General features: G+C 37.8%; 1 protein-coding gene across 1 annotated transcript in view; it reads right to left on the bottom strand.

The window, feature by feature from the left end:
- The window catches only part of LOC120546425 (phospholipase B1, membrane-associated-like), a 38692-nt gene extending 25373 nt beyond the window's left edge, over nucleotides 1-13319 (bottom strand). The window contains exons 1-26 of the mRNA XM_039781350.1: nucleotides 13149-13319; nucleotides 12584-12637; nucleotides 11864-11924; nucleotides 11717-11751; nucleotides 10882-10966; nucleotides 10746-10797; nucleotides 10521-10604; nucleotides 9987-10052; nucleotides 9822-9883; nucleotides 9655-9730; nucleotides 9448-9555; nucleotides 8968-9039; nucleotides 7590-7661; nucleotides 7333-7407; nucleotides 7173-7233; nucleotides 6483-6541; nucleotides 5987-6060; nucleotides 5822-5865; nucleotides 5615-5723; nucleotides 3976-4027; nucleotides 3588-3668; nucleotides 3432-3497; nucleotides 3253-3353; nucleotides 3062-3143; nucleotides 2871-2975; nucleotides 1805-1900 (exon numbers count right to left, since the gene is read on the bottom strand). Coding sequence (XP_039637284.1) covers nucleotides 1805-1900; nucleotides 2871-2975; nucleotides 3062-3143; nucleotides 3253-3353; nucleotides 3432-3497; nucleotides 3588-3668; nucleotides 3976-4027; nucleotides 5615-5723; nucleotides 5822-5865; nucleotides 5987-6060; nucleotides 6483-6541; nucleotides 7173-7233; nucleotides 7333-7407; nucleotides 7590-7661; nucleotides 8968-9039; nucleotides 9448-9555; nucleotides 9655-9730; nucleotides 9822-9883; nucleotides 9987-10052; nucleotides 10521-10604; nucleotides 10746-10797; nucleotides 10882-10966; nucleotides 11717-11751; nucleotides 11864-11924; nucleotides 12584-12637; nucleotides 13149-13233 — 1917 coding nt within the window. The 5' untranslated portion in view covers nucleotides 13234-13319. The remainder of the gene's footprint in view (nucleotides 1-1804; nucleotides 1901-2870; nucleotides 2976-3061; nucleotides 3144-3252; nucleotides 3354-3431; nucleotides 3498-3587; nucleotides 3669-3975; nucleotides 4028-5614; nucleotides 5724-5821; nucleotides 5866-5986; nucleotides 6061-6482; nucleotides 6542-7172; nucleotides 7234-7332; nucleotides 7408-7589; nucleotides 7662-8967; nucleotides 9040-9447; nucleotides 9556-9654; nucleotides 9731-9821; nucleotides 9884-9986; nucleotides 10053-10520; nucleotides 10605-10745; nucleotides 10798-10881; nucleotides 10967-11716; nucleotides 11752-11863; nucleotides 11925-12583; nucleotides 12638-13148) is intronic.
- Between the last annotated feature and the right edge of the window lie 515 nt (nucleotides 13320-13834).

The following is a 13834-nucleotide window of genomic DNA, read 5'->3' as shown; positions in this document are numbered from 1 at the left end:
TATTTAAAACGAAAAGTCGCAGCATTCTTTGTGGCTTGTTGTGTTTTACACATTTCCATGAATCATGGATGTGTTGATGACATAAATGAGGAAATATTAGAGGACTTAAGGAGACGTGATGTTGAACTACGGTGGGATTGGACACTCCGGCGGAATCTGGTCCGGGAGTAATGCGCGATGCGCTCCTGATGGAGCGGGTGGACGGAGATGGAGTTGGGGAAGAGGAAGGGGCACAACAGGTGCAGGTGTGGTGCGTTTGGAGGCCCACGCTCCATGGCTGCAGCAATCCTCTCCAGACTTGAGGAGATGCGCCCGAGGGCCGCAGCAACATCGCCACCCAGCCAAGACGGGCATTTATTACTTTGCCGCATCTCGCATCGGCAGCTCCCGCTGGCGTGCGCCAGGCAAATCCGCCGTCATAATAGCAATCCGCCATGGAACAAGCGCCCTGCTCTTAAAGGGAATGTGAGAAGACGCTCTGATTGGTTTATTGCATGTTACGCCCAAACCACACCTAGCTACTTCAGACCAACCCATTTTAGATTTGCGTCGGGCGCAAGAGTCATTTATCCCGCCGGTATAATAGCAACAGCGCCCGAGATCCGCCCACAAAGCTACTTGCGTTTTGCGTTTCATACTTGCGTTTCAGATCGTTAAAATAGGGCCCTAAATTACTAAAAGCAAGAACAAGATTCCAAAGACTTTCTTCCAGTGCCCTAGCCGGGTTGACACCAGACCCTTCTCAGTTGTAACTGAGAGTGGGTCTGTCTGGGCAAGCTTCATTCACAGCCCATTTCCAAAGGGGCGTCACCAACGGACGCCGCTCAAATGCCTCTGGGCGCAATTGGATAGTCCTTCAACCAATCAGACCTACGATCCAGGTGACGTAGCATCAACGCGTTGCTGCGCTTCGGTGGCCGTTATGTTGAATGTAAACAAAAAGCTGCTTGCCGTCGCTGCACTATCATCATCGTGTAAAGACCACCTCAACAGTTGTGATTGGTGGCTCGATTTGGAAAAATTGGAAATGGGCTTGAATGGGCTCTTGGCCAGACTGACTTGCAGAGCAAATCTCAAATTTGCTGGAAGTTCGTCAGGGTTTTCCCAGGCTACCAGTGCCCTTAAAATGAGTTTAAAATCTCCTAGCGGGATTAAGCTGGACAGTTTTAGATCATATACCAAAACCACTGCTTCAGTTTCAGCTGAACATTCCGTTGCTACTGGCAACCACTACTAGCAGAGTTCCGTAGCAGTTTTACATCCACCATGTTGGTTTCTGTAGATCTGTGCACAAGATATTAACACTTAACAGGCATCTTTTATCTACTCCCTAAATGCACTTGTTGGACTATCATCTGTAGGTATAATAATAATAATAATAATAATAATGATTAAAAAATTATAATTTTTACTATAGCTGTTTTGTGATATGTTGATTTAGTTTTCCTGCTAACCTAGATAGCCATACTAGCTATCTAAATCTAATCTGTTGCTAGCGTTAAGTGTTAATTCACTGTTGAGCTGTATTTTACTGCTACTCTTGTGTAGCTACTCGGTTTATGTTTACCAGATTAATTACTGTGTTGTACTTCTTATGGGGATTAAATGGTCGACCTATTACTCCAATATGATATAAACATTAGTCTACACTTTTGTGCATCAAGTTTTATTGTTACTAGACCAGTTCTTTTTCACACTACAGATGTCTAACTCTTGTCAATGGTGTCTTAGCTTTTTCTAATTTGTAATCACTATCATTGAATTTGTTGTGCAGTAATTTTCTCCTTCTCTGTCAGATACTTACCATGTTGTTCCAGAGGGAGCGAGCCATCAGCGTCTGGGCCTTCTGGCTGAGATGGAAGCAGTCAGCACTGAAGAATGAGCGATCTGCACGGCCATCCTGTGGAAAAGTATGTTACATGTATGAACTATTCTTTATCAATCAGAGCTGTAAAATGTAGGACTGCACTAGGTAGGAGTTTGGCCCATGTAATAGGATGCAGGCTGCAAAAAAGGAACTATTAACTAAAAAAAAAAAAAGTAAAAAAAAAAGAAAAGAGAAAAGGACTGTGTGGCAACAACTACACAATTTTTGAAGCTTGTGTCCTAAAATCCAGTTCTTCATTAAAAAAAAAGAAAACAACCAAAAAAGCCATCTCTCTTTTTGTCTTTGGAATTTAGGGTCTCAAATTGAACTCTATTAACTAGATAATGTCGAAGGAATAGTTCAAGATTTTGAGAAATACAGAAGTAATATATTTGCTGTCTTGCCGAGAGTTAAACATGAAGCTGACACCAGCAGCCAGTTAGCTTAACATAAATACAGAAAACAGGGAAAACAGCTAGCCTGGCTCTGTCCAAAGACAACAAAATCTGCCTACCAGCGTACTTACTAATTAACATGTTACATGTTGTTTATTTAACCCATACAAAGAACATTAACCAGTACAGACAGAGCCATGCTAGCTGTTTCCCCTGGTTTCCAGTCTTTGTGCTAAGCTAACTGGTGGCTGGATGTAGCTATATCATACAAACATCTGAGTAGTATCAATCCTCTCTTTTAACTTGCCGCAAGAAAGCAAATAAGTGTATTTCTTAAAATGTCCTTTGAAAGTGAGCTAGCCAGACAGCAAATGGTTTTGTACATTGCCTTTACATTGAAGTAATGGCAAAAACAGAATATCAACAAATTCCAAATTTGATTAGTGTTAACTGACCACAATTTTTTTGCTAAAACACTGCCACTGTGAGTCACTGTCATTATTCTGGTGCTAAACCTGTAGTTATGTATTGGATAAAGTTGATAGACCAAACTCTCATGAAGTCAGTGCAGCCAGTCCGCATGTGAAAGACAGAGCTTTGTTATTGACCGGCAGTCTGGGGACGACGATTCTTCTGAAAAAAGGCTGGACGACCACGGTGAAGTCTGAGCGGGTGTCATACCGGCCTGACTCCACAAGCTCATGCAGTAAACGCTTAAAGAAAGAAAGAGAATGTGTCAATGCCTGATGATGAACTGGGCTGTTTCAAAAATCATACTGTTTTTTTGTGTCTTTAATACCTGATAGTTTCTATTGATGTCCTCCACCTTTTGCAGAGCTTCAGAGTTGGGCATTGGCAAAATAACACAAGGACACAGAATACTGGCAAAGAAGGGATACCAAGGTGTTATACCACTGTTTATGATTATGTATTAGATTTTTTAATATCTCAGTGAGAATTTGAAAAGGCATAGAGAAAAGTGATACTCACTTTACGAGCCAAGTTGGGCATTTCAGTGAAGTGTCGCTGTGCATTTCTCTCAGTGGGATAATATGGAGAGGCTCTACTAAGTTCACTAGAGCCCGAGGCATCTGATGAAGACAAGTTCATATAATGCTCACAATCTATGGAAGTAAATAAAATGTAGCTGCATGTCTCTCATTTTTTACCTCTTTGTGTAGATAATCCAGGCTGTCTCGAACATTACGAATATAATTCTCTTCAGAGTAAAGGAGCTGTAAAGAAACGGAAAGCATTTTCAGGTTTGTGTCTTTTGGCCCTTCCAAGAAATTATTCATGAATTATTACTTAACATTAGTACTCACAGAGTTGTAGCAGTGGTCACATATGTCATTTCCACCAATAAAAAGGGTGATCACCTTCCAATCTAATTCAAAATTGATTCTCTGTACAAGAAAGAAGAATGTGAGGGAGCGTGAGTGGTATGTACATGATTCTGTCCTAGTCTATGAGTAAGTACATCTCCCTCCTTGGAAGTAAGAATCAAATTCTACATGCGTGTTTCCTAGATTTGCCAAATTTTGACTTTTATAAAAACGGAAATGTCTTCACTATTGTTATCGTCCAAAGCGGATGTAACATATGCAAGTGCAAGAGGATTTTATAGTGGAATTAGAAATTTACTTAATTTACTTACTTAATAATTACAAATTTAAAAATAGGTAAAAAATAAATAAAAATGTATAAACTTACAGAGTCCTTCTTCATCCTTGCCACCAGGGCTCGCACCTGTGTTGGTATGTTTCTTAAAACACACACAACATAAAATATCATGATGCAATGGCAAAGATTTTTCTCAGTTAAAAACACATTTAATTTTAATAAATATATTCATACAAATTCTACTTTCTTTCAGCTATAAGTAAATAATAATAATAATAATAATACTTTTGATTCAAGGTCCAGAAAAAGCTACAGTAGTAAGAAGACCTTAAAGTGATGGTTCGGAGTAATTTCACCCTAGGGTCCTTTGCACCATGACCTCGAGCCAAACACCCCCCCAGAAGCTTTTTTCACCTGGGTCGAACATTGGGAGAGTTAGCGTAGAGTAGCGTTAGCCGCTGAATACTTATAGCGCAAGAGGGCTAAATATCCGAGGTCGGTCTCTTAACATTACCCCACTAATAATGCCCGAAATGATACCAAACGTCTACAGTAGTAGGTTATGCTCTCATAAAACGATGGATTGTAAAGTTTGTAAGTACACCAGAAGTTTGTGTAAATAATACTTGCCTGCTGGCTTCTGCTCTCTGCTGCTGCTGCTGCTGCTGTAATAAGACGAGTGCTTAGGGACGTCTACAAATTACAACACCGAAAAGAGATGCAACAAAAATATTTATTAATTTAACTTATTTTTTAAAGTAAGTGCTGTAGAATAACTAGCAGGAGACAAGTTATAATTGAGGTAAGTTTGGAGACATTACCTTATTTAATCATTAAATTAATAAATATTTTTGTTGCATCTCTTTTCGGTGTAGTAATTTGTAGACGGCCCTAAGCACTCTTACTGCCGGTAGTAACAGCAGCAGCAGCAACAACAGCAGAGAGCAGAAGCCAGCAGGCAAGTGTTATTTACATACACTTCTGGTGTACTTACAAACTTTACAATCCATCGTTTTATGAGTGCATAACCTATTTGTACTACTGTAGACGTTTGGTATCATTTCGGGCATTATTAGTGGGGTAATGTTAAGAGACACTTCGGATCCATTAGCCCCTGTGCTAAGCTATTCAGCTGATAACGCTACTCTACGCTAACTCTCCCAATGTTTGACCCAGGTGAAAAAAGCTTCTGGGGGAGTGTTTGGCTCGAGGTCATGGTGCAAAGGACCCTAGGGTGAAATTACTCTGAAGCATCACAGGCAAGATTAATATAGTCTAGTATATTTCCCATCTTCTCCTTCTTTATTAAATATAAAAACTTATGGAAATGACAGGTTTTTTATTATTTTATATGGCTTTCTTTTCCTGTTTATGTTAAAACTAAAGTATATGTAGGTATTGTAAAAATTTAAAGTTAAGTATAAATATGAACATTCACACTAAACTAATATAAACTTCCATTGGATTGTAAGGTGTGTCTTTTTTAAGAATAGTTTAGTCATTTCACTAAGCTGTATTTAATAGTGCAAGGAAGATGTGTTTTCATGCAATCTAAAATATGAACTACTCAATTGACAAAAAATAATATGTCAAATGGATTTGGTTAATAGTTTTGATGCATGTATCTAAAGTTTCTAAGCTCAAGTCAGCTTCATTCTTATAACATAACAGGTATTATATGATTAAAAACAGCTAAGAGGCTGCAGAACTTGCCTCTGATTGGACTCACTTGCTCTTAGCTCCTGCTACAGCCTGGTTAAGGAATGCCTGAGGAGTTTGCTCCTTGCCCTTCCCAACAGAGTAGCCCGTCAGGTTGTGGTTAAAATGTTTTAAGATGTCTGTTATAACAAAGAAAATAATTATACAAATCCCAGAGCAGCAAAGACTAACCTTAACATGTTATCTGAAACAGAAAAAAGTCATTAAGAAGACTCACTGGGCAGCGTGGTGACAGTTGTGAGGTTTTCATCTCCACCAATACTGCAAAAAACACAGAATACAACATCAAAATTATGACTTAAAATTACTTTCAAGACACATACCATAAGCGTTATGTTGCAATGTTATAGTGTGATAGTTATGTTGGAAAGTCCTGACTTACCTCCAGGATAAACCTCTGTACTGACTCAGGACGTCCAGGACGTTGTTAGGGCTGGATGCGATACCGTTCCCTGCCTGACAGATAGAACAGGACAGTGTTTCAGTAACACAATGAAATAAGACAGTTAAGCTCTCAATATTTTACATATATGGGTCATTCAATGTGTATTAGCAATCATGCATATCATCTATTAAATCACACATCCATCTGTTATATCTTTGTAATATGACCAGCTGTTCTCTTGCACTTTTCAGACCCTTTGTTTATCTGTACAACAATATATTTATCTAACTCTAACTTATTACTGCACATAACTGACATTTACCTCTTGGGTACAAATATATCCAACGTAGATTTACTCAATTTTAATATCCGAGTACTGGTTGTACACTGCATTTTTAGTGTATGTTTGAGTTAAAGATCATGGTCCTAATTCCGAGATATTGTATTTAGTTATAACTTTCTATCCACTTGAAATAATGACAAAATGACTCACTGTCAGAGAGTCTCCCACAGCAGCCACCACTTTGATATCTCCAGGCCTAAGTTCATGGACTGGGAAAATAAAAAAAAGGCATCTCAGACCAGTCAGACCAATAATGTCTCTATGAATTAGACAGCACGGGACTTGCAGAAGGACTGTACATATAAAACTAATATCATTTGTGTAATTATATGAATATGGCAATAAAACTAGCTAAAAACACTTCATCGTAGGATCCAAAAATAAAGTACTACTTGAAGGAAGAAGAAGATTATCAGAAGCAATGTTAAATAAAACTTAAGCAAAATTTAAACAGAGATAGGCACAATACTAAAAATGATAAAATGGTTAAAAAAAGTGATAAATATACAGATTAGTGACAAATGAAAGGAATATTCAATATAAAGTGTGTTTTATATATATAATTATATACATCAGATAAATTGTATGTCAATATAACACCTTTGTTTTGTATTTCTTCATATTTGAAGTAAATAAGAGACTTTTGCTGGTTTTGCAACATGAAAAGCCCGTCTATAAAAAAATGGCACATGAATACAAATTATGAATACATTCTCCCTGCCCATTTCAATGTGATAAGTCCCCATAAAAAAAACAATATTTGTTTTTTTCCAGTCACTTGAGAGTCACCCCGGCGCCTGATAGATGCCTAACATGTAAGTGTAAACCATCTTACTGTACCTGAGGTGGGTGTGGAGGGTGAGGGGCTGAGGTCCTCACAGGGCATCTCTGTGCCTGTAAACTGACCGGACACACAGAGCAAATCCACAGTCAGAACTAAACAGGAGGCGTACAACACTGCCACAACCTCCATTCTGGCTCAATAACACACTAGACTCACTGGGAGGAGGAGAGGAGAGGCATCGCTGTGGTGATATGAAGGAGAGTTTCCCTCTGTCCTCAAGAAGGGTCGATCCTTGGGGAGGGAGGTAGATAGCCGGAGAGAGGAGGAATAAGATAAAAGAGGTAAGTTGAGAAAGCAGTGTAGAATATTAGTTTGGCACACTGAAACCTCTCTTTAAGTAAAGTGCATCTAATAGCGCATTTTAGCATGCTGATTTAACTGCATGTGTGTGAGTTTGTAGCACAGTTACTCACCTCAGTTGGACATGGCAATGCGATGATCTTTCCATTGTCTTCTGTGTTATGTTGGCCACTTGTGGGCTGCAGCTGAAAGACAGAAAACTCATTGTCTTCATGTTTGCAACAGGGAGAACAATGACTGCGTGCATGTGTGCAGTGGCGAATTTAGTTACACAGTTTACATTTACTCAAGTACTGTACAAATTTGAAGTATTTGGGCTTTACTTGAGTATTCCCATTGTATGCAACTTTATATTTTTACTCCACTACATCCCAGAGGCAACTACTTTTACTGTACTACATTTGTCTGACAGCTTTAGTTATGTTATGGTTGTGTGTGTTTCTGTTTCCTGTTTTATTTTGTAGTGTGTTTTTCTCCTTTGTCTTGTCTTGTTTTACTTCCTGCCTTGTGTTTTCCCGCCTTTGTAATTGTCTGCCCCACCCTGATGTGTTTCACCTGTTCCTGAGTCCTCGTGTCACCTGTTCCTTGTTTCACCTCGTTACCTCTTGTATTTAGTCTCTGTGTTGCTTTGTCTAGTGTCAGATTATTATTTCTGTATTGTGTGTGTGTGTGTGTGTGTGTGTGTGTGTGTGTGTGTGTGTGTGTGTGTGTGTGTGTGTGTGTGTGTGTGTGTGTGTGTGTGTGTGTGTGTGTGTGTGTGAGAGAGAGAGAGTGAGAGTGTGAGAGAGTGTGAGAGAGTGTGAGAGAGTGTGAGTGTGTGAGTGTGAGAGTGTGAGTGTGAGACTTCCATTACGTTTTGGACTACTTTGCCTGCTGTATTCAGGACTCCTTTGTTTGTATGGATTTTATTATAGTAAATCCTCAAACTCACTACTTTTGCTTACTGTCTCTGCATTTGGGTCCGACATTCTCTGAATCCTACAACAAGTTACTTCTCAGTTTACCATTTTTCATACCATTCATTTCTATTTAAAACCATGTATCTCTATGATTAGGTGATTTTGAATTTGATTTGTTCTGTTAAACAATTTGATTTGTTCTGCTAAACAATTTAAAAAGCAATGTTACAAATATATAATGATCTTATAGAATACGATGCATTACTGTAGACTACCCAACACATAGAAAAGAGTTAAAATTAGCACAATATTAAACATCTACAGCAGTAAAATGCAATATACACAGTAATGCAGCATAAATACTTTTCCAAAAACATCATATATAAAAGTAAAACACTGAAAGGGAATATTTTACTGCAGAATGACTACTTTTACTTTTTTATACTTTTACTTAGTGGAGAATTTTCACAGTGTGGTATCAGTACTTTTAATTAAGTAAATAATCTGAATACTTCTTCCACCACTGTGTGAGTGTGTGTGTCTGTATGAGAAAGAGAAAGCAGGGGTTAGATTAGATTGCTTTAGGCCTCACCAGGTTTGTCCACATCTGCACCATCAGTTTATCAGTTTCTGGTGATGCTGACTTAGAGAGATGCTTCCCACTCTGTTAAAAAAAGAACATCAACAACATTGTACTGTACTTTAGATACATAAAGTACATCTTCAGTAAGATAACCACGACTGTATCTGTTACTGTCACACACTGTTACTTTGTTTTCATTTGTGCCATTTTTTTATTGTTGTAGACAACATGCTGACACGTCACAATAGGAAAAGGGTTTAAATGATAAAATCATGCTTTTCTTGATGTGACAAGTCAAAACGTCTGCTGTGAAAAATGCCTATTCGAGGAATCATTCTCACTATAAAAAATGAAAGGTACATTTTGTTATTTCAGATCTGTCTCTTAATAATTAATAAATCAGGAGTCAAAGGACACATCCTTTTATACATCACTGATTTTTGAGGCACTAAAGTTGTGTGAAAGATGAAGTTGTGCGAGTGAACTCACGGAGACAGATGTAAGGTCTGTGATGAAAGGTGCGTCCTGCACAATGACAGTGAAGTCATCTCTGTCATAGTACCAACGCTTCTTTACCATGAGCTCATCCAAAGACTCCTGGTCAGTGAAAAAGGAGTTGAGAAGAAAATTTCACAGCAGCTAAAAACAACCAAAGGACTGAATGATCAGATATTCTGGTATGAAGAATGGACGAACCTGTAGAGCATGACTCAACATGGCCCTCTGAAGTCTGTCTTCTCCTTCATTGTGTGTCTCCGTGCATCGACACATCCTGTCAGTAAAACAGATTGTTAAAACATTATATGTATATTACTATTACTACTTTGAGGAAGAAATAAGTATCAAATCACATATGAACTCACTTGTGGTGGAAACTACCACGCTCTCCATCCCACAATGCAACACTGACGATGGTCCTCTTCAGCTGCAACACAGTTAAGTGAAACAAAATGTCAAGTTTATGAACATTGGCAAAGCAGTTATAAAGACTGACAGAAAAAGACACTGTACACAATCTGAAATAATACCTGAGAGTGCAGCAGCTGCAGAGCATCATCCACCTCTTCAACCACGGCTTTAATGACAGACTGCACCTGCACACAAACACAGCAGTCTGAGACTTAAGTAACCTATTTATTAATCTGTCAAATGACTTTTTTTTTCTTACATCTGTCATGAACTGTTGAAAATGTACACTGCATTTCGAAATGATTCATTGTCAGGTAATAATAGACAAACTAGCAGCTATGAGGAAGTATTGTTTAATCAATTATTTCCCTCCCGTTTGCATTTTTAGCTCTGTGTTCCTTTTAGAAGCTGTTGGTCGTTTTGTAAATCAAGCTACGACATGTGCTAAATAGCTGAAATAAAATATATAATATCATTATTGAAGATGAAGTTTCTGTCGGAAAAACTCTATCAGCTTAGAAAAACATTTTTGACTCTGTATCTTCTGTTTGAGGCAACAACGTTTAAAGAAACAACTCTGTAAGCACACAATATATGCATTTTTTCCCTAACAAAATTTTGTGAGATTAATATTAAATCATATTGCTGTTTACCTGCTGCTGCTGCTCACAAGCACAGAGCTGATCCACCTGAGCAAAGAGAAGTACCAGCTTCCAATCTCTATCCATATCAACAGCCTGTAGTAGAAGTAAAACAGATAACATCAACCACTGTAAAGCCTTTTTATGCTTATGGGACTTTCTCCTTTTTTATTATTATTGATTATTTATCCTTATAAATATCCTTTAAAATGGGAGTGCAGACACTGGAGCACCTACCTGATTGTTTTGGAGGTAGAGGGACACTTCCTTTGCCTGCTCCACCAGTGTGCTACAAAGGAGGAAATAATTCATTGAAAGCAGCCTGAGATGACAGTAACGATGTTTCTCATGTGTCAGAAAGTGCTGTCTGTACCTGTGTTGAACAAACTGAGGGGCATACAAGTTTGTTTCATCTGAGAGAGGACTGACGAGTCCAGGATTAAACAGGGTCATCAGCTCTGATGGAGAGACATTAAGTTTAACACCAAAATCCAGAGCTTCTTTTCCCACGTGGCTTGTGGGTGAAACCACAGCAGAGCTTTGGCATATGCTCCATTAATAGTAGTAGTCAAATGACAGAAAATGTATCTGCAACAATTATGATATTTTAATTAATCATGTGTGCATAGGTCCTGTTTGTGCATGTGTGTATCTGGGCCTGTATGTGAATATATTTAACAACAGAGTGAAAAAATTGAATTTCCCCTTGCTACATACAAACGTCTACATTATGATTATTAATCAGAATTAAATGCTAAATCAACAACTGTGAACATCCTGCTTTGTGTCAGTTAGTATTTTATCTCTATGAAGTACAGAACCATTTATGTCATGAATGGCTTTCAAAAAAGATAACAGACCACAGGCCTGGTGGTGTGTGGCAAGTGAATTGGGGTTCATTGTTTCAAATTATCACGGTCGGTTAAGATATCAGTGTAGTAAAGATAGCACACAGTAGTGTATTAGAGCTTATATCAACCTCTTCTGATGAATTACACTGTGTATTAAGACAGTCAGCCAAGTTGCATTTTGATTTATCACCAGCAGAGTTACTGGAGCTTTCCCATTAAGCCTGTTTGAAGGCAGCGTAAAAAATGATAGTGAAGTAATTTACTCATGTTTAAAAAACAATTAAGTAAATTATTTAAGGAAAATATGGCTTTAGGTCCTGTTAACACTAAACAGCAAATTAAGACTTTGAAATTTACCTGTGAGCCTTGATACCACCATAGACAGCTCAGTGCTGCAGGAAAAGTAAACACCACAGTCTGATTATGTGTCTACATTGTTGAATTTTAGAACTTGTGGTGCAAATATCACATGGTTGAAACTAACTGCTGACCTGCGACGCTCACCTGTGCATGTGAAGTCCAATGGAGGAAAGCACAGCCACATCTGAGGGCGTAACGCTGTTAACTAAAAAAATATTTTAATAAAATCTCAGCACTGAGACACAGGGGATTTTGCTATAAATCAGAAATAAAATATGTTTGTAGTGGAGATACGAGGGTGAAATACAAAAAAGCATTGATAATCTGTTGGTGATATTTAGTATTAAGATCCTTTACTTCAGCAAAAGTAGCGATGCTACATTATAGAAATACTCCATTGCAAGTAGAGTCCTGCAATGAAAATGTTACTTAGTAAAAGAATGTACGTTTTATAAGCAAAATGTACCAAAAGTATGGTAAAAGTAACATCAGGTCTGTCAAATTAATGTAATGTAGTAAAATAAACAATACAATATTTCCCTCAGAATTTCAGTGGAATAGGAGTATAAAATGGCATGACATGGAAATACTTGAGTAAAGTATAAGTAGCTCAAATTTATAGTTTACTTGGTACTTGAATAAATGTATATAAGCTACATTCGACCATGTGTTTAGTGGTACAGAATAGGCATTACTATATACTGGATTACTGAGTAGTCCACTGAAAACCAATGATGGTTTTGTAAATCTAATATATAATTTTTTATATGATGTACACACTTCTGTGCACATTAACAGTTGGGAAAATCAACTCTTGTAACTTGTAGCCATTAATATATATCAGGTTTTAATAATCTGATTTACCATTTGAAGGGGCCGACTGAGAGGGGAACATCTGAGTGCAAGGCAGTCCAGTTACTGAAATCAGAAAGAGTACACCATTAGGAACATGTATATAATATACTGGATCAAATATCACTTTTAACAACTGAACAGCCATGCATAGTATTTTAAAGTGCCTGCTGAGCACAAAGCACATACTATACTGTAAATATTATTTTTCTTCAACTTGACCTTTACACTTTTCGCACCACAAACATGTCAAACACATCAAAACGTATGTCTCCATGTGCTCAGATCAAATATGTTCAACCCACTCCCACAAATATATTACACCAAGAAATGCTTATGCCATATTAGTGGATCAAATACCACTCTAAAACACTCATCACTTTTAACTGGTGCTGATTTTTTAATTGAAACCCTTTTGTTCCAGCTTCAACCCCTAAAATGATACTTAACAAGTTTACTTACATGATTTATAATGTTCACATCCTCTATAGAAGTATAAAACAGTGATTATCAGTTTCTCCTATGTCTGACCTGCAGCACAGTGACATAAGCGTTAAATTAGGAAAATAGTGGAAACCTGTTGTCCGTGTGAGCCCCAGGACTGTGATCAGAAGCAGCTGTGGAAGCATCATCTCTCTGATTTTCTCAGATTTGGTCCTCATGGATCTTTGCAGCCTTCCTTCCACTCTGCTCCCTTATGTTGGCGGTTATCTGTCTTTCTATTTCATTATCAGTTATACCTGGTCAGGATAACTGATATTGACAAATCATCAGTATGCACAGAGGGGAGGGACTGGCCTCCAAAGGACACGGCCATAAGGTTTTACAAGAAAACAATGACTGATAATGAAACTTTTATTGTAATCATGAGTGAGAGTTAACTTCAGGGTGTTAATGTGATTTGTATTTCCGGAATATCCAAGAATATCTGCTTTAAACGACTACAGATATAATTTACATTACAACATAATAACATTACTGTAATCTTCGTGTTTACCAAATAACATTGCTGTTGGTAAGATAAATTCTGCAGTTACACTGTAATATACTACTACTACTGGACAGGGACTACAGAGATAATCAAGACATGTAGAGTCGCAAAAAGATGTAACTTTAAGGTTGTATAACATTTCTCTGCCAAGAGAGCACAACATTATCTGTTTTGCTGTTAGATAAGAGAAGGGGCTAAGGTCTTTCTCTATTGACTATTAACAACGCACATTAATCTGTTTTTCATGAGGTCCCTCTAGTTTATTCTGATTC

Source organism: Perca fluviatilis, chromosome 18, assembly GCF_010015445.1.
Source record: "Perca fluviatilis chromosome 18, GENO_Pfluv_1.0, whole genome shotgun sequence".
NCBI lineage: Eukaryota > Metazoa > Chordata > Actinopteri > Perciformes > Percidae > Perca > Perca fluviatilis.
Note: the sequence above shows the minus strand (reverse complement) of the source record. Positions and strands in the feature narration are given on the sequence as shown.